Here is a 27,270-nt window from a genome sequence, read left to right on the forward strand (position 1 = left end):
AGAGAAACGCCAGACGCACCGCAAAAACAAAGGGCAACCAGCGAAGTGTATCGATGAGCTGGCACAAAACTCGTCTGCTACACGTCCGTCAAGAAACAGCTGACTTGATGAAATCATGAACATTTCAGTCGAGTTTTGGTAAGTAGACGAAATCTTGACTTCCGGTACGCCAAACCGAACGTGTGATTGACGTGCGTGTTTGTTGTGATCATTCGCTACACTGTTGCTTGACCATTAGTGTAAGGAAATTCTAGCTTTGGGCATTTTGGGGTGTAAAGTGTACTTTTATTAATCCAAGCGATTAAGTTTGTTTCACTACCGCCTTTTGTTTACCGTGTTTGGCCAATAGTCTGAACCCGAAGACCGTAAGACGGAGAAGAAGGGGTGCAAGAAATGTGTATACAATTAATAAATTATTATTCGTATTGAGGGAATCTGTAAATAGGGCAATTATCTTCTTCTTCTTCTTCCATTTAACGCCCAGGGTCAACATTCTGACTATTAGTGGCGCATTGAGACTTAATGCCGTGTGAAATGGAATTTTTTTTTTTTTACTTTATTCCAAGTCCCACGGGTATTTGATGGACATTTTTATCTATGCCTATACAATTTTGCCAGGAAAGACCCTTTTGTCAATCGTGGGATCTTTAACGTGCACACCCCAATGTAGTGTACACGAAGGGACCTCGGTTTTTCGTCTCATCCGAAAGACTAGCACTTGAACCCACCACCTAGGTTAGGAAAGGGGGGAGAAAATTGCGGCCTGACCCAGGCCTGAACACGCAACCTCTCGCTTCCGAGCGCAAGTGCGTTACCACTCGGCCACCCATATCTTCACTGGTTGGTGCGCCTAAGGTTATTAGAGTGAAAGACAAAATGGATAGTGTACAGGTCTTTATAAAAATAAAAGTAGGGGTGGGTTGGTAGGCAAGCTACTGCTTTTCTTCGCCATTGTGCCCAGTTTGAGTTTCAGGCCCAGGGCCATAGGGCTAGTCTTCCACCCACTGTGATCCAGCCAGTGCTAGTGCTACCTAGCGCAGCAACTGGACCCGGACAAAACAGTACAAACAGGATGAACAATATGGAACGAGAACATTAGATTAATTTTAATACATTTATATTACTACATCAGTAGGGGAAGGGCCCCTAATAATAATATGGACCACTTTTTGTTTATTGCTGATAACTAGCTTGTTTTCCTGCAAAGAAGTTTCATTTTGTGTTTGGTAGTCCTTCTTTCTTAGGTTAACCGTTAGGCCTAATTAGAGTAAACTAGTTTTGATACACATTCAGCAAAAATTAAATACAGAAAAACTCACAAAGGGTCCATATTAGGAGCCTGGGCGCCTAATATGGACCAGTGAAGCGGCCTTCACGAATCACTGTAAAAAGCCCCCTATATTTCAAAATAACATGATACAAATTAGTGTACAAGTCAGCCTAATTAAAATATGCTCTAGATTTATCTGTTTCGGGTTGATGAGAGCCTTAATTGAAGCACACCAGGAAACTAAAGAAGCTTATCAAAAACAGAGTGAAAATAAGTGAAATTATCAACTTCCACGAAAAGAAGACTTTTCGTTGCATTTTTTTTAAATCTCGAGGGCTAGTTATAGGTTATTACCAGCAAGCTTCTTAATGAATTAATGAAAATAGCCTTTAGCTTTTATTTTCTTCGATTTGTTGAAGGTGGTCCATATTAGGGGACTCGCACATACTTTGAGATTTTGCTATTATTTTTTGTTTGCAGTAGATACTCGGGGTCAACACTGCTAAAATGTAACAAATACGGTTTTAGCTGTCATATATAGCCATTTCTGTTTGATAAAAGCTTTGGCTGTAGACAGAAACGAGTCCGTTTTAGGCGGCAAATTTAGAGTGAACGCTGCCAAAAGTGAAAAAAGAGAAAAAGCCTAACGGTTTTGAGATTTGTGTTTCTGCAACTGTTTTGACATGTGCAAGTTATCCAAAGAGGGTGAATACAGCGAATAAAACTTTTTTGAGCGCTCTAGCGCCATAGTTGGTGGTGGTCCATATTAGGAGCCGGTCCATATTAGGAGCCCTTCCCCTACATGTACTGATTTCTTATGGGTCGGGAGGGATGGAGAGAAGGGAATCTACATGTAGTGTGTGTTGCAGACAGAGTGGATTTTGACAGGGGGTGCTTATTGGCTTGCTCCTCTGAGCCAAGCCTCAGTTATGGTCCTGGAGGCCTGGGGGAGTCTGTGTCACAGCCTCTTTGGGGATGTTATTCCAGAGGCGGATCGCTGACGCCAGTGAGGGATAGAACAATTTTCTGTGAGAGTAATTGCCGGACTGGGGGACCTGTAGTCTGGTAGTGTGCCCTCTGGTGGATCTTGGGACCGTGGTCAGGGTGCCTTCCCTTGGGGCTACCCTGACCAGTCCACTCATGATTTGCACAAAAATATGCAAATGTCTAAGCGGTGTAGGGTGGGGGCGCTTTCTACGAGGGGTGTACAACACAAAGCAGTCATCCCTCGGGAGGCAAGCCAACAACAACCGCTGCTTCAGAGTACCACATTCCAAGACTAACCAATACTGAGGCTTGAAATTCCACCATCAAGTGGAACTGTTGATTTATCAGCTTGCCTTCATCAGCAACCCAGAGCAGACAGAGGCTTGCGACCAAGAACTAATCTGACCAACTTTTGGTTTTTTTAACATGCTGTACTTGTATTTTGGAAGACTGTAAAAATCAATGACTCAACTGCAAAAAAACAATTCCTTTTTAAAGTAGAGCTGCACACGCGCCCCCCCCCCCCCCCCCCCCCCCACCCCCCCCCCCCCCCCGGCCAGGTCTACAGCCATTCTGTGATGTAACCCACAACCAACACCCGTTATAAATTCAGATTCAGAACCACCGGGTACCAAGTTTTAATTATTCACCATGCATCGAGTTGATAAACATCCTGAACAGGGGTGTACCTTTCCACCTGCCTGCCAGCCAAATGGTGTCTGCCAGTTCAAAATCCATACCCATACTTTCGCCTGGCGACTTTCACTTGGTCACTTCCTTACTGCCCACACACCCTGACACTGTTATTAGCAGCTACCCCTCACCCTCTCCCTCCTCTTCACATGGCCTGCACTTTTTTGTCGTTGTCCTAAGCAAGGTAAAATGAACAAAAATTGTAAGACCATATAATTATGTACTATATTTACAAATGACACTTACACGTGAACTTTGTGCTGCAGAACTGAGACGACAAACAAGGAAAGAGCGGCAAGATGTCTCTCGCAGACGAGCTACTGGCTGACCTGGAGGAGGGGGGTGAAGATGTGGACCAAGCTGACAGTGACATGGAAGCAGATGTTGACGACATCGATGATGTGGACATCACCACAGAGAAGCCCAGCAACTCTGTTAAAAATGTTGCCAAGCTGCAAGACAGCAAAGAGGTATCCAGTTGCTTCTTTTGGCCTGAGTTTGCGTCTTTTTGAGTGTTACTTGTAAGCTGAGAATGATATGATCAAAATTGTGCCAGTCAGCTTAAAAAATGACTTTGCTGAGGCCTGGTAGTAATGACATGGAAAAGTAAGTAAATATTTATTTTTAAATTAAAAAAAAGAAGCTTTAGGAAAAAAAGGGTAGGTCTGGTTACCGAAACCACTAAATCTTTTTTAATAATTTATCTTTTTCACGACATAGCACCAGTATACTGGCGGTAGGAAGAAAAATGTATTAAAAAAAATTCACAGACACCAGAGACAGGTAAAGGGAGGCAATCGTTTCCACTGCCAGTTTGATAAATAGGCCAGAAAGGATGAGTTGTTTCCCATGAACCGTTTTCTACCTGGAAGTGTGTTTCCAACCCCACCCAAAAGTGTGTTGGTGTCTCAAAGAGCAAAACTTTTTGCGAAATCCAATAATATACCATTTTCTTTGAAAATATTTGGATTATGTGTTAAAATTACCCTCGTACATGTTATGTTAATTAGAAACATTTAAGAATCAAATATTTCACAAAAGCAAACCAATTTAATGTAAGTGCATCAGATATTTAATGATATTTTTTGGAAATGTGTCAAAATTGGGTGTGTTGAAAATAATATGTACCTTTTTTTTTTGCCATTTGATTTGTGCATCTCCGTCTGTTTTATCTGTCAGTCCTTCCTCTGTCTGCAGCCAGGGTAAATGAAAGTTAATTTATTTTCTGTATATTAATCTTTTATGCTTTATTTTCAGCTTGCACAGATATTAACACTGATTGAAGAATACTCGAGCAAAGAGAGAAGAGATGCTGGTAAGTAAAATTAACGTTTACTTTTGTTTGTAATAGAATTATAGGCTCCCTTAACCTACAACCACCGGCACGGTTGGCCTAGTGGTAAGGCTTCCGCCCCGTGATCGGGAGGTCGTGGGTTCGAACCCTGGCCGGGTCATACCTAAGACTTTAAAATTGGCAATCTAGTGGCTGCTACGCCTGGCATCTGGCATTATGGGGTTAGTGCTAGGACTGGTTGGTCCGGTGTTAGAATAATGTGACTTGGTGAGACATGAAGCCTGTGCTGCGACTTCTGTCTTGTGTGTGGCGCACGTTATATGTCAAAGCAGCACCGCCCTGATATGGCCCTTCGTGGCCGGCTGGGCGTTGAGCAAACAAACAAACCTACAACCGAAAGTGATACAGACGTATTGTCAACTTGTGCAACTTACATACATAATATATATTATATGGAGTCTTGAATTGAGTTTCTTGACACTGGTATTTACCCCCCACGGGTTAGGGGGAGTCCCATATTGGTTGGGACGGGAAAGAATTTACCCGATGCTACCCAGCATGTCGTAAGAGGCGACTAACGGTTCTGTTTCTCCTTTTACCCTTGTTAAGTGTTTCTTGTATAGAATATAGTCAATGTTTGTAAAGATTTTAGTCAAGCAGTATGTGGGAAGTGTTGGGTCCTTTGTACTGGAAACTTGCATTCTCCCAGTAAGGTCATGTATTGTGCTACGTTGCAGGCCCCTGGAGCGATTTTTTGATTGGTGCTTTTGTGAGCAAGAAACAATTAACAAGTGGCTCTGTCCCATCTCCCCCTTTCCCCTATCCCATCTCCCCCCTTTCCCCGTCGCGATATAACCTTGAATGGTTGACAACGACGTTAAACACCAAATAAAGAAAGACACTGGTATTTGTGGAACTTGAATGTATGTGGCATAAAGTGTATCATAACATGTAAGTTTATGAAAGACTAGATGATTACTCGCTTCGCCGGGTACCGGCTTCGCCGGGAAGAAGTAGAGCCGAATACCAGGCCGGCGAAAGGAGATAAACGCGCAAAACACTGGAGACCTTCTAAAAATAGTAACGTGCAGTGACCTTCTAAAAATAGTAACGTAGTAACGGGAATATGGATTGACGCCACACGGAGGAAGGGAGATAATCGCGGCTGAAAACACTGGAGAAGATAAGGAAGAGTTACTGGTAGTGGATCCCGACAACAACAACAAAAAACCCAAAAAAATCGGTTCAGCGCGCACAGCGCTGCGCGCTGAGAGCACGTGTTGAAATATCTCATCGATGAGGTTGTGTCCGGGGTGTAGCTGAATACGGTGTCCAAATTTGAAAAAGATCCACCGAGAACTTTGGCCGTGCATCGCGAACAGACAGACAGACAGACACTAGTCGTATATTCATATAGATGATTCAAGTCTAGCTATGTTATTTCTTTCAAGCTCAAATAAATGGTGATGATTTATTTCTTTTTGTACGAATTATGATACACAGTGGCGGGACCGGTGGAAGCAGATCCTGAGTACAAACTGATTGTGGATGCCAACAACATGACTGTGGAGATTGATAATGAAATCAGTAAGTTCAGTGCTCTGAAGTTTGTGAATTAAAGTGGTTTTTTTAGCATGTCAATTCCTAGTTGGATAAACTTAATAACTTTCTGATATTGTTTTAAGTTGGTAAGCTGAGTTTAGAATCTCAGTTCTGATCAAGTATTGGAGAGAAACATGTTGGTGTCAATATTTCTCGCACACACACATCAGTCAGTTTCTTTGGTTTATGTGTAATATCAGGGATGCTCACCCCAAAAGAAAGTCAGTGTTGTTCCCAGGCGCATACTTTTTTAATGTGATGCATTGGTCTGACTCCTTGCCAGTCCGATAGTTCTGAAATTTCAAATGTAGGAGGTTTTCTGACCATTACTTTTCTCGCCAAGCAGACAAAGCAGTGTCATGTGGACCTATACATATTATCAATTCCAATCCAGCTGACCTTTTGTTCTCAGAAGCTGTGAAAAATACAGTGTAATTGGTATTTTCTAATGGAAATCCTCCTTAGAAATTCCCAGTGAAAAAATAGCTTCATGTTTATACTGAGAAGTTTCAAAAGTAATGGCAGCCAACTGTTTGCTTATCAATCAATCAATCAATCAATCAATGACGCTTATATCGCGCATATTCCGTGGGTACAGTTCTAGGCGCTCTGCAGTGATGCCGTGTGAGATGAAATTTTATACGGCCAGTAGATTGCAGCCATTTCGGCGCATATTTACCTTTCACGGCCTATTATTCCAAGTCACACGGGTATAGGTAGACAATTATTAACTGTGCCTAAGCAATTTTGCCAGGAAAGACCCTTTTGTCAATCGTGGGATCTTTAACGTGCACACCCAATGTAGTGTACACGGGGGGAGGGTTCGGACACCGAAGAGAGTCTGCACACAAAGTTGACTCTGAAATAAATTTCCGCCGAACCTGGGATCGAACTCACGCTGACAGCGGCCAACTGAATACAAATCCAGCGCGCTACCAACTGAGCTATATCCCCGCTTATGTATGAACAGGATTGCTAGAAATAGAACAAGAGGCAGTTTTGTGTTTTGCAGATGTTGGAACAAGCGACAGTACTGAAATAGTTTTGTGTTTTGCAGATGTTAGAACAAGCGACAGTACTGAAATGGTTTTGTGTTTTGCAGATGTTAGAACAAGCGACAGTACTGAAATGGTTTTGTGTTTTGCAGATGTTAGAACAAGCGACAGTACTGAAATGGTTTTGTGTTTTGCAGATGTTAGAACAAGATTCAGTACTGAAATGGTTTTGTCTTTTGCAGGTGTCATCCATCAGTTTGTCAGGGACCTTTACTCTAAGCGGTTCCCAGAATTAGAGTCCCTGGTGTCCACAGCTATGGATTACATCTCAACTGTCATGGTAATAGGTCTTCCTTTCTTGCTGCTCTCGCTTACACTCACGCAGGAGTGAATGTGTGTGTGTGCACATCTGCAGGCATGTTTGGGAGAGTTCCATGGAGTGAGTCAGTGACTGAATACTGCATTCATCATTTCATGTCTCTTCTTCTTCTTGTCGATCACCGTTATCATTTCATGTTAACAATGGGCTAAAATATCGGCCCGTACTGGTCAGCTCGGTTGATCTAATAACTATGTGCTTCTGTAATAGCTCAACTCCTTTTGCTGTGATTTGATCCTAGATCTAATTTGAGAGGTGTTACTGTTGATTTATAGGGTTTGAGTAATGTAAAATAAGCATGAATGTATGTGTACAATGTTTGTGAGATACAGGGTTCCTTTCATGAAAGGACTCTTTTTGGGACCAGCCAGCAGTGTCCCTTATATTTAAGGTGGTCTCCTGTGCATAAGGTAGCGCCATACTGTATGGCAGCTCACTCTCCTCAGGGAAAAAACAACCAGAATTTCCATGAGGGCAACCTCACAGGACTCGGGACTATATTATATTTCAGGGGAGACAGTTGAGTTATCAGACTAAAGGACAAAGAAATGTGTCCTTATTCCAGAGATGTCCTCTCATGAGAGAGGACTAACATGACAAGTACCACTGTACGTGGAATGTAATTTGGTTTCCTGTTGTGCAGGAGCTGGGCAACAACATCCTGGAAAAGTCTAAGAACAACGAAACACTCCAGGACATTCTGACGCCAGCCACCATCATGGTTGTCAGCGTCACAGCGTCTACCACACAAGGGTATGTATTCGTTGTAAGGGAACAAATGTGGTTAATCCATTCGAATGTTATCTTAAAAATAAAATGGAAATATCATATCCCTTGGCAAGGTAAACAAGGTGCTGCGAAGTACCTTGTGAACGTATTTATTGTATGTGTTTATATCTCTCCAAATATAATTTGTATGTGTTTATATCTCCTGACTCAGCTGCCTTCACAGGATTTATGGCATTAGGTGTATGCTACTTTTGAATTTTCATGATGTGGAACACTGTTGTAGGTAAAGGTAAGGGTATTCCCATAACCATCTTGTCGTAGGGGAGAGAGATGTTAGAGATCTTAACTTTTCTTGGGCCAGCTTTGTGAGGGCGGTGCCCATCTCCTCTACCTCGCTGCCTTTGCCTTCCCCTGCCCTGAATAGGGTCAGGTACCCATTTCCAGCAGGGTGGACTGGAGAGCGCTCAGAAAAATGGGGTATTAGTATTTGCTCCAAGTGGTGGACGAACCACGACCTCCAGTGGAGAGGCAAGTGCTCTAACCACTGCGCCACTCCGACTCTCCAAACACTGTTGGCAGAACATTATTATCATAATGTCATGATATTCTTCATTCTCTTTGCTGCTCTGTTTTACACATCAGAGATTGCAAGTCAGTCTAAAACTGAAACTTATCGTCTGAGTCTTCCTATAATAAAGATTTATGACAGTATGAGCTGATACAGCTTTTACAAACATGGACATAACTAGAAAGTACCATTCTTACCAGAGTTGGTCAATATTATTGGTTGTTGTTTTTGTTTGTTTTATTTATGTCAGAGCGTTGGTTTGGTTTTCAGAACAGAGCTTTCTGACGAGGACTTGAAAACAGTGATGGAAGCTTGCGACACTGTGAGTATAAACACATGGTGTTGTACCATGATGTCACATTTTTCCTGGATTTGCCACAAGTTGAACTGAGTTTTTATGTGCCACACCGAAGGCAGACCTCGCAGTTTCTAATTCTTTTCTTTATTTTTATTTTTTATTTTTAATCTTAATCACTGTAACTGCAAGTTTGCAAGCTGAGTGTTTATATATTTTGTTTATTTGTATGGTCTTTGTTCAGGCATGTTCTACAGAGTTGTTTTGATTTTCTTGTCATTTTTTTATCAATTAATCAAATTCCTAAACTAGTCGCTTTCGGATAAAAAGGTTGTAACAAGCCAAGATTTTACTATGCTCAGTGACTGACTCACAGCTTTACAAAGCCCCTTCCCACGCCAGGTTTAGTAATATAAACTGCATTATAATCAGCTTTGTATTATTATATCAACCATTCTGATTCAATTGAATTTTGCTTGCTTCCTTGCAGGCTGTGGCCCTGAATGAAAGCAAAACAAAGATTTTTGACTACGTTGAATCTCGCATGACATTCATCGCACCAAACCTGTCTATCGTCGTTGGAGCTTCCATTGCTGCTAAACTCATGGGTAAGTATACATTTATGAGATACATACATACCAAACTCTGTTGCAGCATTAAACATTCACTATTCTTATTCTTAGTGTGCCAGGTACATAACAATTAACTTTATTCTGGCTTTTGTAATAAAAAAACAAAACATGGAGGGTGTGTTTTTCTGACAGAAAATAAACTTGGAATGATATTAAGTTATACTTATAGTTAACATTTTTTGGATGGCTGTTCAATTTAGTATGGGCGTCCACTGAGAGGAACACATTTTGCTGATAATGATAAGAATAATGTCCTGTGGCTGTTAAAGTGAGGAGAACATGAAACTTCTTAGACGGGTCAATCACATCACATGAGCTATGAAAATTGAAAAGGAGCCCATGTAGTTTTGATGTGGTTTATTTTCACTTTTTTCTGGAAAGTTAGTGTTTAGTTTGTAAACTGAACTGACGTTGTTTCTTGCATACAAAATTGTTCACTGCTGTTCTTAAAATCGCTGACAATATGTCATTAATTCCTGCTTTCCCTGCTTCGTGTTTTCAGGAGTGGCAGGGGGCCTGACGAATTTGTCCAAGATGCCTGCCTGCAATATTATGCTGCTTGGGGCACAGAAACGAGCACTCTCTGGTTTCTCCACCACTGCCATTCTCCCCCACACTGGTTTCATCTACAACAGCGACACTGTGCAGAAAATGCCACCTGTAAGTTGAAGGGATTTACACGGAAGAAAATTAACTCTTTCAGGAAAACATTTTGTTACATTTTCTGATTAGTAAGTATTCCATAGTTGTTTGTTTTGAAACTTTGATCTCGTTTATTTCACGTTTCTTTCGTTTGAATTGGGTTCAACATGTTTCACAGTAGACTTGCAAGTACTGGAAACCACCTACTGCATTTTGCATCAACAGTTTTTGTTATGATTGCCACAGGACCTTCGACGTAAAGCGTCCAAACAGAATAGTTTGTTCTATGGGGTTCATGTTTCACAGTAGACTTGCAAGTACTGGAAACCACCTACAGCATTTTGCATCAACAGTTTTTGTTATGATTGCCACAGGACCTTCGACGTAAAGCGTCCAAACAGAATAGTTTGTTCTATGGGGTTCATGTTTCACAGTAGACTTGCAAGTACTGGAAACCACCTACAGCATTTTGCATCAACAGTTTTTGTTACGTTGTTGCAGGACCTTCGACGTAAAGCGTCCAGACAGATTGCAGCCAAATCAGCTCTTGCATCCCGTGTAGACAGTTTCCACGAGAGTATGGATGGGAAGGTTGGGGATGACCTGCGTGCTGATGTGGAGAGCAAGTTTGACAAGTGGCAGGAACCACCGCCAGTGAAAAAATCGAAATCTCTCCCCGCCCCCATCGACCAGGCAAGAAAGAAGAGAGGAGGAAGAAGGTTGGTACTTATGCCATATTTTTAGAGAATGAAAATTATGGAGAAAACAATACACACTTGCAAACACACACACACAAAATACACAGACAAAAAGGCAACGAAACAGAGCGAAAGAAATGAAATGAAAAACACAGAGTAAGGAAGAAAGAGAAAAATTCAAAGAAGCAAGGAAAAAAAGAGTTTCTGTTCTGCATTGGGGCGGGTTCGTGGCTCAGTTGATAGCATACTGGCTTTAACCAGTCTTGCTATTGGCTTGAGTTTGAATCCACATAAGACAGGGACATTTTTCTCGGAGTCAACGTTCAGTGGACAGAATCGTACCACCTGCATGCAGACTGATGTGGACATTACAGATTCTGAGATTTCAGGGAAAGTCCGGGGGCTTGCAAAGACACAGATGTACCTAGCATGTACACTCTTGAAGGCAGCGTCGTGCTGCACACATGGCAGGGTTAAAATAGGTGTGGCACACAAAACTCTTACCATAGGGTGACCCTAAGAGTAAAAAGCTTAGGAACGTTGAAGAAGACGAAACTCGGATTACTGATGCATTCTGTGCACATTGTTGTTTTCAGAGCCAGAAAGATGAAGGAGCGGCTTGGCCTGACAGAGCTAAGGAAGCAAGCCAACAGAATGAACTTTGGAGAGGTCAGTACTGCTTTGTGGCTGGTCTTCAGGGGAAGCCAGAGGTGAAACTGGTCAAAGAGGAGGGAACAGGGTTTGACTGTTTCAAAATTATCAGAAAAAAGTCAAGATTTTGTTAGATTTTTATTTTTGAATGGAGAGAACACATGCAAGTTATTCACACATGACCATGTTGCTGTTTACCACTTCACAGGGAATGCAACTTGTCCAACTTTTCCTACCAAACTAAGTACCAAAAGGAGTTAAAAATGAGGAATTAGCCCCCCAAAGGAGGACGAATCTCATTTCTGTGAGCGCAAATAATGTGAATCAGTTGAAAAATTCACCAAAGGCGATCACAGCCAGGTGATTCGTAATGGAAAGAGGTTGGTTTTGCTTCTTATTTGTCAGGTAGCAAGGTTCTCACATAATACAGTTGCTTGAATCCCTTATGGCCACACACACCTTTATTCTGATGATTTGTTATTGTAGGGAAGGTTGTGGATATACTGTTGCACATATCATCAGACTTGTTACTATTACACACCTGCCAACCCTTTTGAAGCCTCAAGTGTAACAGTTTAGATTTTATTTTTAAATGTTCAGCGTAGCAAATGGTCTAAAATGTATTTGCAGATCCGTATCTATGCTATTTCGTGCAGGAATATATACATTGTTAAAAAGGTTAATTCAAAAGCGGAACCATAATGTCTGCAGTGCCACTTTTCAGTATAGACAATGTTTTATTACCAAAATTCTGAGAATCAGAAATGAGTACCAGGACTCACAAGAAAGAGTGAAATGTTGCATGCTTATGATCATTTGTTTGAGCATGGCAATTTTAAGCTTGGCGTAAGCATAACAGTTGGCAGCTCTGCTTTTTGAACAGCCTTCAAAGACAAATCATGTTTGTTTGGTTGTGTTTCAGATTGAGGAGGACGCATACCAGGAGGACTTGGGCTTCTCTCTTGGCCATATGGGTAAAGGAAAGTCTGGCAAAGTCAGAGGCCCACCTGTGGATTCCAAGACCAAGGCTCGAATCTCCAAGACCCTTCAGGTATTTGTTAGAGTGAGAAGCTGCAGAAACGTTGGTGTTCTTGTTTATTGTGTTGAGCTGCCCTTCTTTTCTGTTATTTCAGAGAAAGTTGATCCATGTGTGTTTCAGTTTGTGTATTGTGTGTGTGTGTGTGTGTGTGTGTGTGTGTGTAAAGGTTTCATGCTCATTTCTGTGATCATGTGGACTTTTTTTTTGGGGGGGGGGGGTCATAAGTTCTGTTAATTAACTCTAGGTATCCCTTGAAAGGAGGAGCTATTCTTCTTTCCATGTTGTTATAATAAACATTTCTACAACTTGAGTGAGACCTAATTTACTTGAGTGAGACCTAATTTTTGTTATTATTTTTCAGCAAAAGTTAAGCAAACAGAACAATACGTGGGGTGGCAGCACCACAGTAAAGAAACAGGTGGCTGGTACTGCCTCCAGTGTCGCCTTCACACCATTGCAGGTATGTACACTCTGTTTCTCTGTCTCTGGGTCATAGTGTCTCAATGTCAGTGTGCAGCAGGGAAAGTGCGAGTCAGAAATATTGGCTGTGTGCGTCTTGGTTGCTAGTGAATGTGCTTGAAACTTGAATTAAATTACATTCTTATCCCAACTCACATACAGCAATTTACTCCAGTTTAGTGCTAGGACGCTGAATAGCATCGCCTTGGTAACAAGGGGAGGTCACCTTAAAAAAGAGCTACCTTGACCCCTTAACATGACAAAGTCACGCGTGACTTCCTGACCTTGCCGCCATCTTTGAATCATTCACTCTCCAGCGATCTGTGTCTACAGACGTGTTTTGATTTTGCTCCGGCTTTCAGCCGGTTTGTCTGACTTCTGCCTTTGTCAGACCCTGCCTTGGTACTTGCACACGGTCCCTCTGCTCCTACTGTGTGTTTGGGTGAGCTTTTTTGTCGTTTGTTATCGTTTTGTGACTTAGGTTTGGTTGAGTACTTAGCTTTGTTTACTTTTTTTCCGTTCGCCATGTCGGATAAGGAAAGAATTAAAAGGCTAAGTCAGTGGCCGAGCCTTCTCCCACAAAGAAGCCTTCTTGTAAGTCGTAGAGTCGGCAGGTTAAGCTTTGATTAAATTACATATTCTTACTCCGAGTCACATATTTAGCATTGACGCAGTCGAGATGCTAGGTAGACTGAAAAAACGCTATCCCGTCTATAGTATAAGGGAAGCAACCCAAGCAAAAAAGTAGCAAGCTTGCTACCCTGGGTTGCCTCCCGTAGCGTGCATCACGCCACAGCTCTCGTACCCAATACGAGACACCCTCATTCGACATCTTTCAGCCAGAGAGACAGGTCGTGCTTGATTTCGCTCCTAGGCTGTTGTTTGCTGTCTGCTTGACACCCACCAGCCTCGGCTCCCCGTCTGCTCATAGCTGTTTCTAGCGGTGAGATTGTTCCATTTTGTTGTTGTTTGCTTTGCCATTCTGCTGAGAATTTTCTCGTCCGCGGACTTGTGAATTTTGCTCGGTAGTTTGTTGCTGTGGCCGCCATTTTGGTCGCCATTTTTCGCTTACACGTGGTGTTTTTTGCTGGTTAGTTTGGGTCCGTGCTCGGACTTTTAGCGTCGACCAGTAGCACTTTTACCTGCTTGTAACTTGTACTTTGTGCTAGTTTATTCTGCTGAAGTTTTAACGTCCTAGAGACTTGTGTATTTTCAGTAGTTTGTTTTCTCGCGTGACAGCATGTCTGGCAAACCTAAGCCCTCGGCTTCTACTTCTTCGGCTAGGAACCCCACGGTTCACGTTTCTGACCCGAAGACTAACTTCGTTTTTTCGGTGCCCATTTCGGCGCCGGAGGAAACTTCGTCTGGCTCGCGGGCGGCGGGCATTACCGCTACCACGTCTGTGGCTAGCCTTTTGTCCTCTTTGCTTCCAGAAATTGAGATGGCGTGGACGGACCTTGTTTCCAGCTCTGCCTCCCTCCCGGGGGTGTGCGACCCTCGGTCGTTGGCTTCCTGTGTTCCTGTTGTTTCCGGATCACCTGTCCAGCCTGCTGGCTTCGGCGTTGGTGCTGGAGGCGGTGAACAGGGAGGCGTTTCTCTCCTCGGCCGGCGCTCGGTGGCTACCGCTTGCGGGAGTGCACCTGAGCAGGTCCCTTTTGGGATACGGTCGTCACAAGGTATGTGCTCGCAGCAGCCGTCCGCGGCAGCTGCACTTCCGGCTCCGGCCGGAAGTAGTGGTTCACTGGACAGCGGACAGACCATGGTCCCTGCCGGTTTGAGCTACGAATTACGTAAGCAGCCGTCCGCGGCAGCTTCCCTTCCGGCTCCGGCCGGAAGTAGTGGTTCACTGGACAGCGGACAGACCATGGTCCCTGCCGGTTTGAGCTACGAATTACGTAAGCAGCCGTCCGCGGCAGCTTCCCTTCCGGCTCCGGCCGGAAGTAGTGGTTCACTGGACAGCGGACAGACCATGGTCCCTGCCGGTTTGAGCTACGAATTACGTAAGCAGCCGTCCGCGGCAGCTTCCCTTCCGGCTCCGGCCGGAAGTAGTGGTTCACTGGACAGCGGACAGACCATGGTCCCTGCCGGTTTGAGCTACGAATTACGTAAGCAGCCGTCCGCGGCAGCTTCGCTTCCGGCTCCGGCCGGAAGTGTTGGTTCACTGGTTCGCGGACAGCCCATGGTCCCTTCCGGTTCGAGCCTTGCCCTGCTACAGCAGCCGTTTCCGGCAGCTGCTCTTCCTGCCTGGGCAGGAAATGTAGGTCAAACGGGTCGTGCACAGTCATCTGTCACTTCCGGTTCCGGCCTAGGGCTTCCGGGTTGTGGCTTGCAGACTCCTCAGCACCAGCTATGGCATAGTTCTGCTGTTGCGTCTGCACTCCCTGCTCCTCCCGGCTTTTCCGGTTCGGTTCCCGCTGCTTCCGTTGTGTCGCCGGTGAATTTCGAATACGGTGGTTCTCCTGGGCACACAGGCTTTTTGCCTCTGTTGGGACAGCAGCAGCCACCCACTTCGGTGGTGGCCGCTAGCTCCTCTCTTCAGCTGCCTTCGGTCGTTGGTGACTCTCATCTTCCTCTTAGTCAGGGGTGAGAGTTTCATCGATGGCCAACAGGATGGGCGTTCGGCTTACGGCCTTCCCTCGCAGCGTCATTTGTCGGGTTCTTTTGGCTATGAGCCGTCCCCTTCAGGTGGCGTTTCGGACTTCGGGTCCGTGTACGAGGAGCAGCTGCCTTCGGCGGCTCTGGCCAGCTTCCGAATTTACGTCAGCAGTCGTTCGCGGCAGCCGCTTCCAGCTCCGGCCGGAAGTAGAGGTTCACTTGCTAGTGCACAGACTACTGTCACGTCTGGTTCGAGCCTTGTCCTATGACAGCGGTCGCCCGCGACAGCTGTTCTTCCGGTTCCGACCGGAAGTGTAGGGTCACTGGCTAGTGCACAGGCTACTGTCACGTCCGGTTTGAGCCTTGCCTTACGTCGGCAGTCGTACGCGACAGCGGCACTTCCGGTTCACGGAAGTAGTGCCTCGTTGGAACGTGGACAAATAATGATCCCATCCGGCTTGAGCTGCGCTATACGTAAGCAGTCGTCCGCGACAGCTTCTCTTCCGGCTCCGGCTGGAAATGTTAGTTCATCGGTGTGTGGGCAGCCCATGGCCCTTTCCGGTTTGAGCTTTGCCCTTTGCACGGCAGCCATTTCCGGCAGCTTCGCTTCCGGCCTTGGCAGGAGGGTAGGTCAAGCGGGTAGTGCACAGGTTACTGTCACTTCCGGTTCTGGCCTACGGCCTACCTTTGGGTTCCGAGCTTCAGCTCGTAGGTGGCTCAGCACCAGCTCTGGCATAGCGCTGCTGTTGCTGCCGCACTTCCGGCTCCTCCCGGATTTTCCGGTTCAGTTCCCGCTGCTTCCGTTTGGTCGCCGGTGAATTTCGAACAAGGCTTGCCCTATGGGCATACAGGCTTCTTGCCTCTGTTGGGACAGCAGCATCCACACACTCAGGTGGTGGCCGCTAGCTCCTCTCTCCCACTTTCCTTGGTTTTTGGTCCCTCTCATCCTCCTCTCAGTTAGGGAATGAGCACAATCGATTGCCAACAGGAAGGACTTCGGTTGGCAAAGAGGAAGCAGCTACTTCTGGTTTGAAGAATCGCCCTTAGTAGCTTTTCGCCTTTTTGCCTTTTCGCCGAGCCCCCCTCTTCGACAGGGGGTGGCCTCCGGCGTCGGTTTCGTTGCTGGTTCCTCAGGGTTCTGCTTCGGAGCTGGCATCGGAATACCTTGCCGCTCCTGCGCAGGCTTCCTCCTTCGTGCCCTTAGCGGACCAGAGGAAGTTGCCTTGGCCAAGGTCGTCTCGTCGCCGCCTGATGGCCTTTCCCCGTCCGCGTGCACCGTTTCCGGTCACGCCGGAACTTCTTCGCTTCTTACGAAGCCGTTGAGGAAGGATTCGGTTCTGCCGTTCTATGGGCAGAATCTCCTATTCTCTGAGGAAGGGGGCTGACAACTTTCGGAACTCAGTTCCATTTCCGAGGCTCTCCTGCGGGCGCTTCCTTGCGCTCTGGCAGATTCCTTGGCGCCCTTTCCCCTTAGTAAAGGGCAGGACGCGGAGGAAGTGTCTCACTCCTCTCCACACTTACAAGGGTGAACGAGGCACAGATGAGGCTGTCCTCTCTGCACTATTCCCATGCGGTCTCGTGCGGAAGGGACTTGTTTCTTGCCCACTCCCGGTTTTCTGAGGAGTCGACAAGGAACATTCTCAGTTCGTCATCCTTGGTGGACGGTCTCTCTCCGGCAGCCTGGCCTCTCATGCCAGAAGCAGGGGATTGAGACCAACAGAGAACAGCGGTTCCCTTCTTTTGAGCTTCAATTTGAAAGCAGCAAAAGCAGGCCGCTCCTAAGCAGGCTATACCTAAGCGGACTCAGCCTAAGCGGCCTACGTCCTCAGCTCAGGTGAGATTGTTTCTTTCACAGCCGTCATAGGCACGCTGGGTTTTTGAAACAACAGCCGGCCTTAGGGCTTCGGGGTGTTAGCCTCGGCGGGAGCAACAGCCATTTCATCCGTTGGAGGTGGTGGTTGTTGCTTTCCTTGTGCTTGTGGCTTCGGGCTTCGACATTCTTTCTCTTTCCCAGCGTATGGGTTCTGAGAGGTCGATTTCCGTTTAAAAGGGGGTTTCTGCCTTTGGGCTTCCCCGTTTTCTCTTGCCACGAGCTTCTGGACTCGGTCCAGGTTTGTCTTTCGCCGAGTCTGACTTTGTCTTTCTCTAGCGATCAGACGCGTTCTGGTGTTTCGTCCAAACTTAAGGTTCACTTGAGTTGGCCTCGGAAGTAACATTCAGATTTTCCTGAGGGTGCATTGTCTGGGCATTGCATGTTTGAGAAGTCATTCTTGGCTTGTCACTTTTTCTCAGGTTTTTTGGCTACTCCTCCCCTTTTTGGGCAGAGGTCTAGCTAATGTTCCAGTTTTCTCGGTGCCGGCCTCTAGGCCAGCATCTTTTTCGGCGGCCGAAACTTTTGGTTTCTTACTGTGCCTGTGTACTTTGAGTACTTTGGTGCAATGGCCGGCCTACGGGCAGCAAGGCTCTCGGCCTTAGCCTGTGTTATAGTCTCCTGCCTGTCGTGTTGCGACTTTGGCAATTGGTTCCTGTGACTGCGGATTTCGTCTCTTCCTCTTCTCCATCATGCTTGCATGATGTGAGTTGGGACGATTTCTGCTGGGGTGGGCTTCCGGCCTGGTCACCCCTTTTTCACTTGCAACTATGACTTTTACTGAGAACTCTGGTCTCGGGAGGCTGACGGCTGGTTCGCTCTGCGGGTCCGCATTTGCGGTGCTTATGCACTACCTTAGGTCGCTTCGTCCCCTTTTTTACCCCTCTCTCTGCTTTCGCAGGGATGGGCAGGGGACGACCGGTGACCGTCTCCCTTGAGTTTTGCTCATTGAGTTGGACCCTGGTACTTGATACTCAGGCGTCTCTCTCTTTCCGGTTTGGAGTTTGGTCACTCTTCCGGAGCTGACTGTTCTCTCAACGGCCTTTTGGGCCTCACTCCATCCCAAAGTTTTCTTACTTTGGCATGGTTGCCTTATGGTCTCCGTGAGGGTCGGTCCTTTTCAGGGCTTAGCCGGCAACCTTACGCACGGATCTTTTCCAGGCCATTAGCATTTCCTTCCATTTAAGGGGGGGGGGGGCAGCTTGTCCTTCCCTCTACTTGGTCGGGTTTATCCAAGACTGGGGTCCTTTTCCGGACTGTTTTACGGTTCAGAAGATTGGAAGAAGTGCTGGGCACAGCTTACTGGCTCTCTGAGGTCGTCTTTCGCATTTCTTGCCTGAGAGACATCTCGGCTGTCAATCAGGGTGGTTCTCGGTCCGTTTCTGTCCTTTGGCAGTGGGCCAGTTCCTGGCAAGGGTTTAGAGTGAGTCAGTGGTTGCTTCCTCACGGGATCCTTTCCTGACTTTTTGGCAGTGGGCCAGTTTCTTGGCAAGGGATTTTCTTGCCCTCCGCCTTGTCATAGCTTATGCTATCTTTCCCTCGGCTCGGCCCGAGCCCATTTCCAGGGCCTGGGCCTCCTCCTTGGCCTTTTTTGCCTATGGGGTTTGGATGATGTCCTGCGCACAGCTTCTGGCGCTAGGATTTTGTCTTATCAGGTTCTGCAGACATTGCTGCCCTCTGTCAGGATGGGTCTCGGCCTATTCCTTCCTTGGCGGCAGCTGGCTTTTGTCTCTCCAGAACTTTAGAGTGAGTTTGAACTTTTTGATCTTACCCACCACCTTGTTGGAGTTATCTGCTAAATATGTGACTCGGAGTAAGAATATGTAATTTAATCGAAAATTTTTAATTAAATTTTCATTTGATTAATATACTTACCCGAGTCACATAGGTAATTCCCTCCCACCTTCCCCGCTTTTAGTTTCTTTGTATTCTAGAAGTCGAATGAGGGTGTCTCGTATTGGGTACGAGAGCTGTGGCGTGATGCACGCTACGGGAGGCAACCCAGGGTAGCAAGCTTGCTACTTTTTTGCTTGGGTTGCTTCCCTTATACTATAGACGGGATAGCGTTTTTTCAGTCTACCTAGCATCTCGACTGCGTCAATGCTAAATATGTGACTCGGGTAAGTATATTAATCAAATGAAAATTTAATTAAAAATTTTCGATTAAAGTCACAGATCCTTGACTAAATCCTCGTTTGATGTGCGATAGACTTACCTTATTCTCCGGCTATGCCTAGTTTGCCTTCAGCTGCTTCACCGGTCTTGTCCGGTTCAAGCCCTGTTAGCGAGAAGCAGGATGTTTATGCTATTTTGCACTCCTTGAGTGCTTAGTTATCCTCTCTTTCAGCCGAGTTTTCGTCTACCAAGGCTGAGATGTGTCTTTGCCTTCCGGTGTGGGAGGTGTGCGTTCCCTTGCCAGGGTGTGTGTCCGCCTTCCTCCACTTTTACGTCCGCCGACGTTCACGCCTCGTTTGAGGGCAGCCGTGGTGTTTCCCTGCTGCGTTCCCAGGCCTCTTGGACGACGATCAAGGTATTTATACTTCGCCAGTAACCGGGTTCTCCGGCCAAAACGAAGTGCGTGTTTGGAGAGAGTAGCCACACCGGTTCGTGTGCGCGAAAGCTTAGGCCCTAGGTCTACGTCGTTCCGATTGAGTGAACGTCTAGATCGAGGGAAAAGCCCAGACACGCGTTCGGTCTCTGACCGAACAGGGGAAGTGCGTCCTCCTACACTCCCTAGAGGAACAGTGGGTGCGGCAGCACAGCTTTCACAGCTTTCCCCGCTTCCGCCTTTCAGGCAGGAAGCAGTCCCTAGGGACGTACCGCTTGGGTATAAAATCCCTCGTGGGCGTCTCTTCCGGGCGACACTTCGTCGGACTATGGTAGTCACGGCGGAAGTGTCTTGCCTGACTTCACGGAAGTGAGGGACTACGAGTCGGATTTTGGCACTTCCGTCCAGGGTGACGAAGATGTCAACTTCCGCATACCGACTAAGCTTCCGCAAGCTCTGGCTTTAGCGGAGGAAGTGGCTTCACGGTATTTTGAGGAGGGGGTGACATTCCCCGCTTCCGCCCTCTGGGCAGGAAAGCAGTCCCTAGGGACACACTGCTTGGGTATCGCATCCCTCGTGTGTCGTCTCTTCTGGGTGACGCTTCGCCTGACTATTGTAGTCAGGGCGGAAGTTCGTTGCCTTGTTGCACGGATGTGCGGGATTATGAGTCGGATTTTGGTGCTTCTGTTCAGGTTGACAAAGATGCCAACTTCCGTGTACTGGTTGAACTTCCGCTAGCACTGGCTTTGGCGGCGGAAGTTACTTCAAGGTAGTTCGAGGAGGGTGCGGCAACACTTGTAGGCTTGTTGCCCAACCTCCTTCCGCTTTGGGGGATTCCCGTTCTGCAAAGGACTGGAAACAGCAGTTCCGTTTTCGGAAATTCCCGTTTTCGGAAATTCCCGTTGGTAGCGTTTGAGCTGTCTATGCTACTGACTACTGGGCAGTATGGCGGTGCGTTTCACGCTGTACCGTGGTTAACAGCACAAGGTCTGGCTCCTGATTCAGCGCAGCCTTACCGTGCTTCTTTGTTTTTAGCCTCAGCTTTGCCTGCTGGTTTGGCTAAGAGGTTTACACTGCTGCATAATTCAGTCAATTTGATTGGCTCGTTTGCCTTGCCTCGTTCCACTTTTCCGGAACTTGCAGTCCTTAGGCAAGATGATACAGCAGAGACAGAGTAGTCCCGTTTTCGGAGAATTCTCTTTTGTCTTTGGAGTAACTGGCTTACGTTTGCTTGAGTTATCGTCTCTCTCTGAGACTTTGCAGAGATCTTGGGCGAGATTGATCGCGTCGTCATTAGACCCATTCAGGTTTCGTGACGATGCGGTAGAGAAAGTTGTCACTATTCTGGTAGGGAAGACGGCTACAGTAGAACAGTATGTTATACTGAGTCCTCTTTCTTGTCTCTGGGGGAATAAGCACATGATCTTTTCAAGTTATCCTCTGTTTAGGAAACTTTGCAAGATTTTTTTTTATAGAGCTCTATCTTCTCTGCTCTTGTTAACTTCGAGTTTCGTCGTGACGCACGGGAGAAGGATGTCATGTCGCTTCTAGCTGCTTTGGCTAAAGTCTTTTGAACAGCGGAGCCTCCCAGCGCTTTTCTTGGCACATTGCTTGGCTCAGGTTGCAAACAAGAGGCGGATCTACTCCGCTCTTTGCTTTTTGTGGTCCATCTTCTGGGAGAAGCTGTGATCTGCGTCGGCTGGCCACATTTGGCCTTTATTTAGGCAAGATGCGGAGCTAAGCAAACACACATTGGGTTAAACCCTCTGCCTTAGGCAGCTTCGCGGTATGTACGCCCATCTTTGGTGCGGCATACCTCTTATTTTTCACCTTCTAGGGTGAAGTTGCTAAGGCCTCAATTTTTGTTTTTTGCCTCTGTGGTGAAAAACAAGGCAAGCTGTTAAAACTTTCTCAGCTTTTACGGCTTACAGAATTGCGCTTTCTCATCAGGGTCATAAGCTTTGGTTTCTGACAAGTCGCCAGAACATGTCCAAATTATGGGCTCACATTCTGACTAAATTTTTAGGCTCACTGAGCCATTGCTCGTAACCTCTCAGTCGGAACTTTTCCGGCTAAGCCTACCTCTTGAGGCAGTGGCTTCTGTCAGCGACTTTCGCTGCGCAGCACAAAGGACTCGCAGGAATTCCTTAGTTTCAGCTTTTCTTTCTAAGAGGTTACGGAAAGAACTAAACACCATCATGTGGCTAAGCCTAGGTTTGGCACAGACGTTTTTAGCATTGGGGTTGTTTTTCTTCCACACGCAAAGACATACACCGTCGATTGGCGGGTACGCCCTTCACAGAGAAGGGTGGACAGGTTGCAAAGTCTGTTTCGTACTCTGTCCTTGATAAAGAGAGCGGCTGTACGTGTTCTGACCTCTCTTTTTGGCCAAATGGAATCGATGGCCACTCTTGTGCCCTTAGGCAGAGTCCACAAGCGGCCATTTCAGGCTGCCCTGAGTTCGCTGTGGAAGCCTTCTCTTCAGGGCTGGGAGACAGTAGTCTCTCTTGAAAGCTGGTGTCGGCACACAACGAGGCAGTGGCTGCTCCCTGGGATTTCACAGGGAGTGCCAATCTCGTTTGCCCCCCCCGGACGAGTTTCTGTTCACAGACGCGTCTATGGAGGGCTGGGGTGCCCATCTTTCTGTTCACACTGCGTCAGGTCTGTGGAACGAGACGCAGAGTGGGGGGCACATTAATGCCCTAGAGTTAGAGGCTGTTTTCCTGGGACTCCAATCGTTTCTGTCTATGGTCAGGAACGAATAAATTGGGGTTCGCACAGACAACACGACCATGGCGGCCTATTTCAACAAACAGGGAGGCACTTTGTCTCTCGCTCTTTCTGTCAGGTCAGGTCAGATTCTTGCCTGGGGCAGCCAGCACCTTATTCTGTTGTCAGCGAAGTACGTCCCAGGCATACTCAACGTTCTTGCGGACTACTTCAGTCGCCCGTAGTGTACGATGCACACGGAGTAGTCTCTGACTCATCAGGTCCTACAACGTCTGGGTGGCATTTCGGCAAGCCTACAGTCGATCTGTTTGTGACAAGATTCTCCTGCAGGCTTCAGGTCTTTATCTCCCCCTTTCCAGACCCAGAGGGGAGGGAAACAGACGCCCTCGAAGTAAACTGGTCGCGTCTGAGCCTATGCTTTCCCCCCTTTTCATCTCTTGGGAAAGGTTCTCAGGAAGGCGGAGCGGGGACAGCCTTGCTTGGTGTTGGTGGCCCCTTGGTGGCCCAGCCAACATTGGTTCCCCGTCCTCCTTCGCCTCGCAGACGGCCCTCCATTCTTTCTAGGTCGCTGCGCCGTTCTGGCTCCTCAGACGCTACTTTAGGCTTTGTCCAAAAGGCCCACAGGGAATCGACCAGCACTGTTTATGCGTCACACTGGTCAGCTTGGACAAAGTGGTGCTCGGAGAATGGAGTTACTGCTACTTCACCTCGCTCTATGCATGTAGCAAATCATCTCTCGTGTTTGGCTGCTCAGGGCTTGGCTCCTTCTTTTTTGAGAGTCAGGCGCTCAGCCATTTCTTCTACTCTGAAGCAATTAGGGCATAGCATTAACCTGGGCGGTGTAATTGCTAGTGTTCTTAAGGGGGCAGCGATTGGTTTTACGAAGGCTAAGTCCCCTCTTCCCGCGTGGGACTTATTTTTTGGTACTCAAGTTTCTAGCCTCTTCGGATTTCGAACCTTTAGCTTCAGCGAGCTTAGCTAACTTGACTCGTAAAGCCTTGTTCCTCGTTTTGTTAGCCTCTGCCCGTGGAGGCGGTGAGGTGCACGCTCTTTCAGGCCTGGCTAAGGATATTTCTTTTGAGAGCTATGGCTCTTTTGTTTTAAGATTTCGGCCGGAGTTCCTTGCCAAAACCAAAAACAAGGTCTGTCCTCCTCTGTTATTCGCATTCCTCCTTTAAGTAGGATTCTTGCGTCTGGTGACCCTGATATGGTCAATTGTCCTGTTTGTACTCTTACCAGCTACTTATCCCGTACCACGCCCATTAGGTCTAGGGACCAAAAACTGCTCTTCATCTCAGTTGACACTGAAAGGAGCAAGGACTTGTCGCGGGTCACTTTGGTAAGATGGGTCTCTACGCTTATTAAACAAGCGTATGCGTGGTGGCACAGACAAGTTGGGATTGGGCATTCTGTCCTTCCTATGAAGTTGTCAAGAACTCATGAAGCCAGAGCCTGGGCTACTTCTCTGGCAGTCCTCCGCTCAGGCGTGCTGGCAGAGGTCTTAGACGCTGCCTACTGGAAATCGCAGGGCGTTTTCATCAACTTTTACCTGCGAGATGTGGCCAGCACTCGTCATGGTGGCAGTAGCTCCCTACCAGCCATTGTCGCTGCTGGACAAGTGGAATTTTGTTTTCCCACCTCCTTCATTAGCATTCTGCTGTATGTGAGTTGGGATAAGAATGTAATTTAATTGAAAATTTTCATCTAAATTTTAATTTGATTATATACTTACCCAACTCACATAGTTGATACCCGCCCGCCTGCCCCGCTTTTGGGGTTTTTATGGGGGTTTTTTTGCTAAAAAAGAGGGAAATTTTTTCTATGTTCGCTTTCGATTGAATGATTCAAAGATGGCGGCAAGGTCAGGAAGTCACGCGTGACTTTGTCATGTTAAGGGGTCAAGGTAGCTCTTTTTTAGGGTGACCTCCCCTTGTTACCAAGGCGATGCTATTCAGCGTCCTAGCACTAAACTGGAGTAAATTGCTGTATGTGAGTTGGGTAAGTATATAATCAAATTAAAATTTAGATGAAAATTTTCAATTCTTGCAAGTGAAACAAACACTCCTTCCCATAAAAATTATTATCTGTCCTCTGGGACATACATACAAAAGAATCAACGGCCTAGCTTTTTCTGTGCAGGGTGTGGATCTTTTAATAGTATACCTTTGATTGTGACACCTATTTCAATCTACTAAATTAACCCGGCATAAGTTATTCATCACAAAATGTCCACTATGCAGAAAAAGCAGCCAGGGTGGTGATAGTTTGGTAGATGTTCTGAATTAAGGAAGAGTGATGATCATGCCACGGTACTGGCTGCTCGCACACACACACAAAATTCTTTTTTTCTCCATGTTCAACACGCAGCTGTGATGCTTTAAAGTATCTGTTTTTCTTGGTGTGTGTCACTCTGAAAATGCTTTCATCATCTTTTCCCCAGGTGGTCATTTTCTCAATCTTCTGTCTTTTTCCTGTAACAGAAATAATACCGAGTTTTTATCATTTGCTTGTAATTTCAGGGTCTGGAGATTGTCAACCCCCAGGCAGCCGAGAAGAAAGCACAAGAAGCCAACCAGAAATATTTCTCCACCACGGCTGGCTTCCTCAAAGTTGAAAAGACTTAGTGGGTCTTGAGAGTGAACGCACTTGGTTTAGATATGGGGGTTGGTTGATGAAAATGGGGATGAGGAGTAAGGGCCACGACAGATTCAAGTGGGACGGGGATGGGAGGGAAAGCTCAGATTATGTATTTGATGGAAGCCCCCTCCCCTTATGAGACCATCCGATTCAAGACTTGCCCTTTGTCTTGACCTTTCTTTTTCTGAGTTAGTTTATTATGTCTGAAAATGTATGTCCAATAGACAATTCCGGAAATAACTTCCAGAGCTGCAGAAAAAACGGGGCAAACAAAAAAGTGTGACAAATTAGGCCAATCACTATTGAGTTGCGTGTCTTCCACGTGCTTGCTGACAACGTGTATAATGCAACACGCCGCTCGCTTGTGATTCGCCTACTTTGTCACGCGGGTTTGTTTGCCCCGTTTTTTTCCGCAGCAAAAGTTATTTCCAAACATCGTTAAGACTCCCTCGTCTTTGTGAAGAACATATTTTGTTTGTCAGTCTTTGATAGAGGGGTTCCATGGTAATGGAACATTGTCACTGAAATTGTCAGCTTGACTTTTCAAGAATGTGCGAGTGACATTGTACGAGCGTATGCAAGAGAGGGAGAGAAAGGTGTTCATTCAAGTCACAGAATGTGATTTTTGTATGCTTGACCACAGTGCATGCTGCTTTTGAAAAGGGTGTGCAATGTATCTGTGGGTTACTGTATGTAATAAGTGGCTCTATCCCATCTCCCCCCCCCCCCCCCCCCCCCCCCCCCCCCCCCCCCTTTCCCCGTCGCGATATAACCTTCGTGGTTGAAAACGACGTTAAACACCAAATAAAGTTACTGTATGTAATAAAAAAAGATTCTCTGGTGTTCGAGTTTATTTGATCTGACTTGCCATTAAAACACTGTCACTTGATTTTTTAACAAATCTGTTAAGTGAGGATAACCACCGAGTACCTAAGGAGTTGAACACAAGGTCAGCAGGGGCAATTTCTCCATCTCAAATAACAAATTTGCATTGCTAAACTGTATCCATTTGTTGTGTTTGAAGTTGGCAATAAGAGTTTGAACTTGTGCACTTGAATTGATGACCCTTTGCCCCGACCTCATAAAAGGCCCACTTAGCCTCACATGTTTACAGAACAATGACATTTGTCATTTTCAAGAGTTCCCGCAGTGGGGCACTGCGGTTATGAAATTAAAGGCCCCTCCTGTTTTTGGAACCGCAGGAGCTTTCTAGTTTGCTGTTAGGTAGATTTTTGGTTCCTCTTTCCTGTCATGCTCTCTTTTTCTTCATGAATTCTTTTCTTTTTTCTGCCTTCTTGCTCATTCACCTGTATTTTTTCCAAAAATCTCTTCTCTTGCCGCTTGTCTCGCGATTCATGTATAGTTTAATCTGTTAGTGTTCTGATGTAAGTCCAGCATTAGATAGGTTAAGCCTATTTTAACATACTGGAAACTGGTAATCTTCCAGTAGGTATTAATTTAGTTTTACTAAAGCCTGCTGGGACACAAGTAATGGGTTAGTGCATTTGTAAACAGGAATCGCTTGACAAGTGGCCCCCTTCATCCCCCCCTTCCTCGTCCTGATATGGCTCTGCGTAGTCGGCTGGACGTTAAGCAACAAATAAACAAACAAACAAACAAACATTTTCAAGAGTTTTCATTCACAAACACCTGGGAAATAAATCTGTTCCCCATGCAATAAATAGTGGTGGTGAATGGGTTTTTGACTCACATGCGAAGCAAAAGTGAGTCTATGTACTCACCTGAGTCGTCCGTCCGTCCGTCCGGAAAACTTTAACGTTGGATATTTCTTGGACACTATTCAGTCTATCAGTACCAAATTTGGCAAGATGGTGTATGATGACAAGGCCCCAAAAAACATACATAGCATCTTGACCTTGCTTCAAGGTCAAGGTCGCAGGGGCCATAAATGTTGTCTAAAAAACAGCTATTTTTCCCATTTTCTCTGAAGTTTTTG

General features: G+C 46.2%; 1 protein-coding gene across 2 annotated transcripts; it reads left to right on the plus strand.

Moving 5' to 3' along the window:
• On the plus strand, positions 1-25,840 carry LOC138958478 (U4/U6 small nuclear ribonucleoprotein Prp31-like). 2 transcript variants are annotated; one of them, XM_070329640.1, is made up of 14 exons: positions 1-138; positions 3,217-3,420; positions 4,208-4,265; positions 5,748-5,831; positions 7,084-7,181; positions 7,864-7,973; positions 8,788-8,839; positions 9,303-9,420; positions 9,947-10,104; positions 10,588-10,805; positions 11,381-11,453; positions 12,358-12,486; positions 12,836-12,934; positions 25,196-25,840. In XM_070329640.1, exons 2-14 carry the CDS (start codon positions 3,250-3,252, stop codon positions 25,298-25,300), a joined length of 1,473 nt encoding a protein of 490 aa, XP_070185741.1. In that variant the 5' UTR covers positions 1-138; positions 3,217-3,249; the 3' UTR covers positions 25,301-25,840. The 2 variants fall into 2 exon arrangements, with proteins under 2 accessions (XP_070185741.1, XP_070185740.1); XM_070329639.1 differs by lacking the exon at positions 1-138 and adding an exon at positions 147-239.
• The last annotated feature ends 1,430 nt before the right edge of the window (positions 25,841-27,270 follow it).

Source organism: Littorina saxatilis, linkage group LG2, assembly GCF_037325665.1.
Source record: "Littorina saxatilis isolate snail1 linkage group LG2, US_GU_Lsax_2.0, whole genome shotgun sequence".
Lineage (NCBI taxonomy): Eukaryota > Metazoa > Mollusca > Gastropoda > Littorinimorpha > Littorinidae > Littorina > Littorina saxatilis.

Bases quoted from the DNA above. Each gene is read 5' to 3' on its own strand.
- LOC138958478 (XM_070329640.1), top strand. From the start codon at position 3,250: ATGTCTCTCGCAGACGAGCTACTGGCTGACCTGGAGGAGGGGGGTGAA. The intron at 7,182-7,863 runs GTAATAGGTCTT...CCTGTTGTGCAG, and splicing joins ATTACATCTCAACTGTCATG to GAGCTGGGCAACAACATCCT. The intron at 12,487-12,835 runs GTATTTGTTAGA...ATTATTTTTCAG, and splicing joins GAATCTCCAAGACCCTTCAG to CAAAAGTTAAGCAAACAGAA.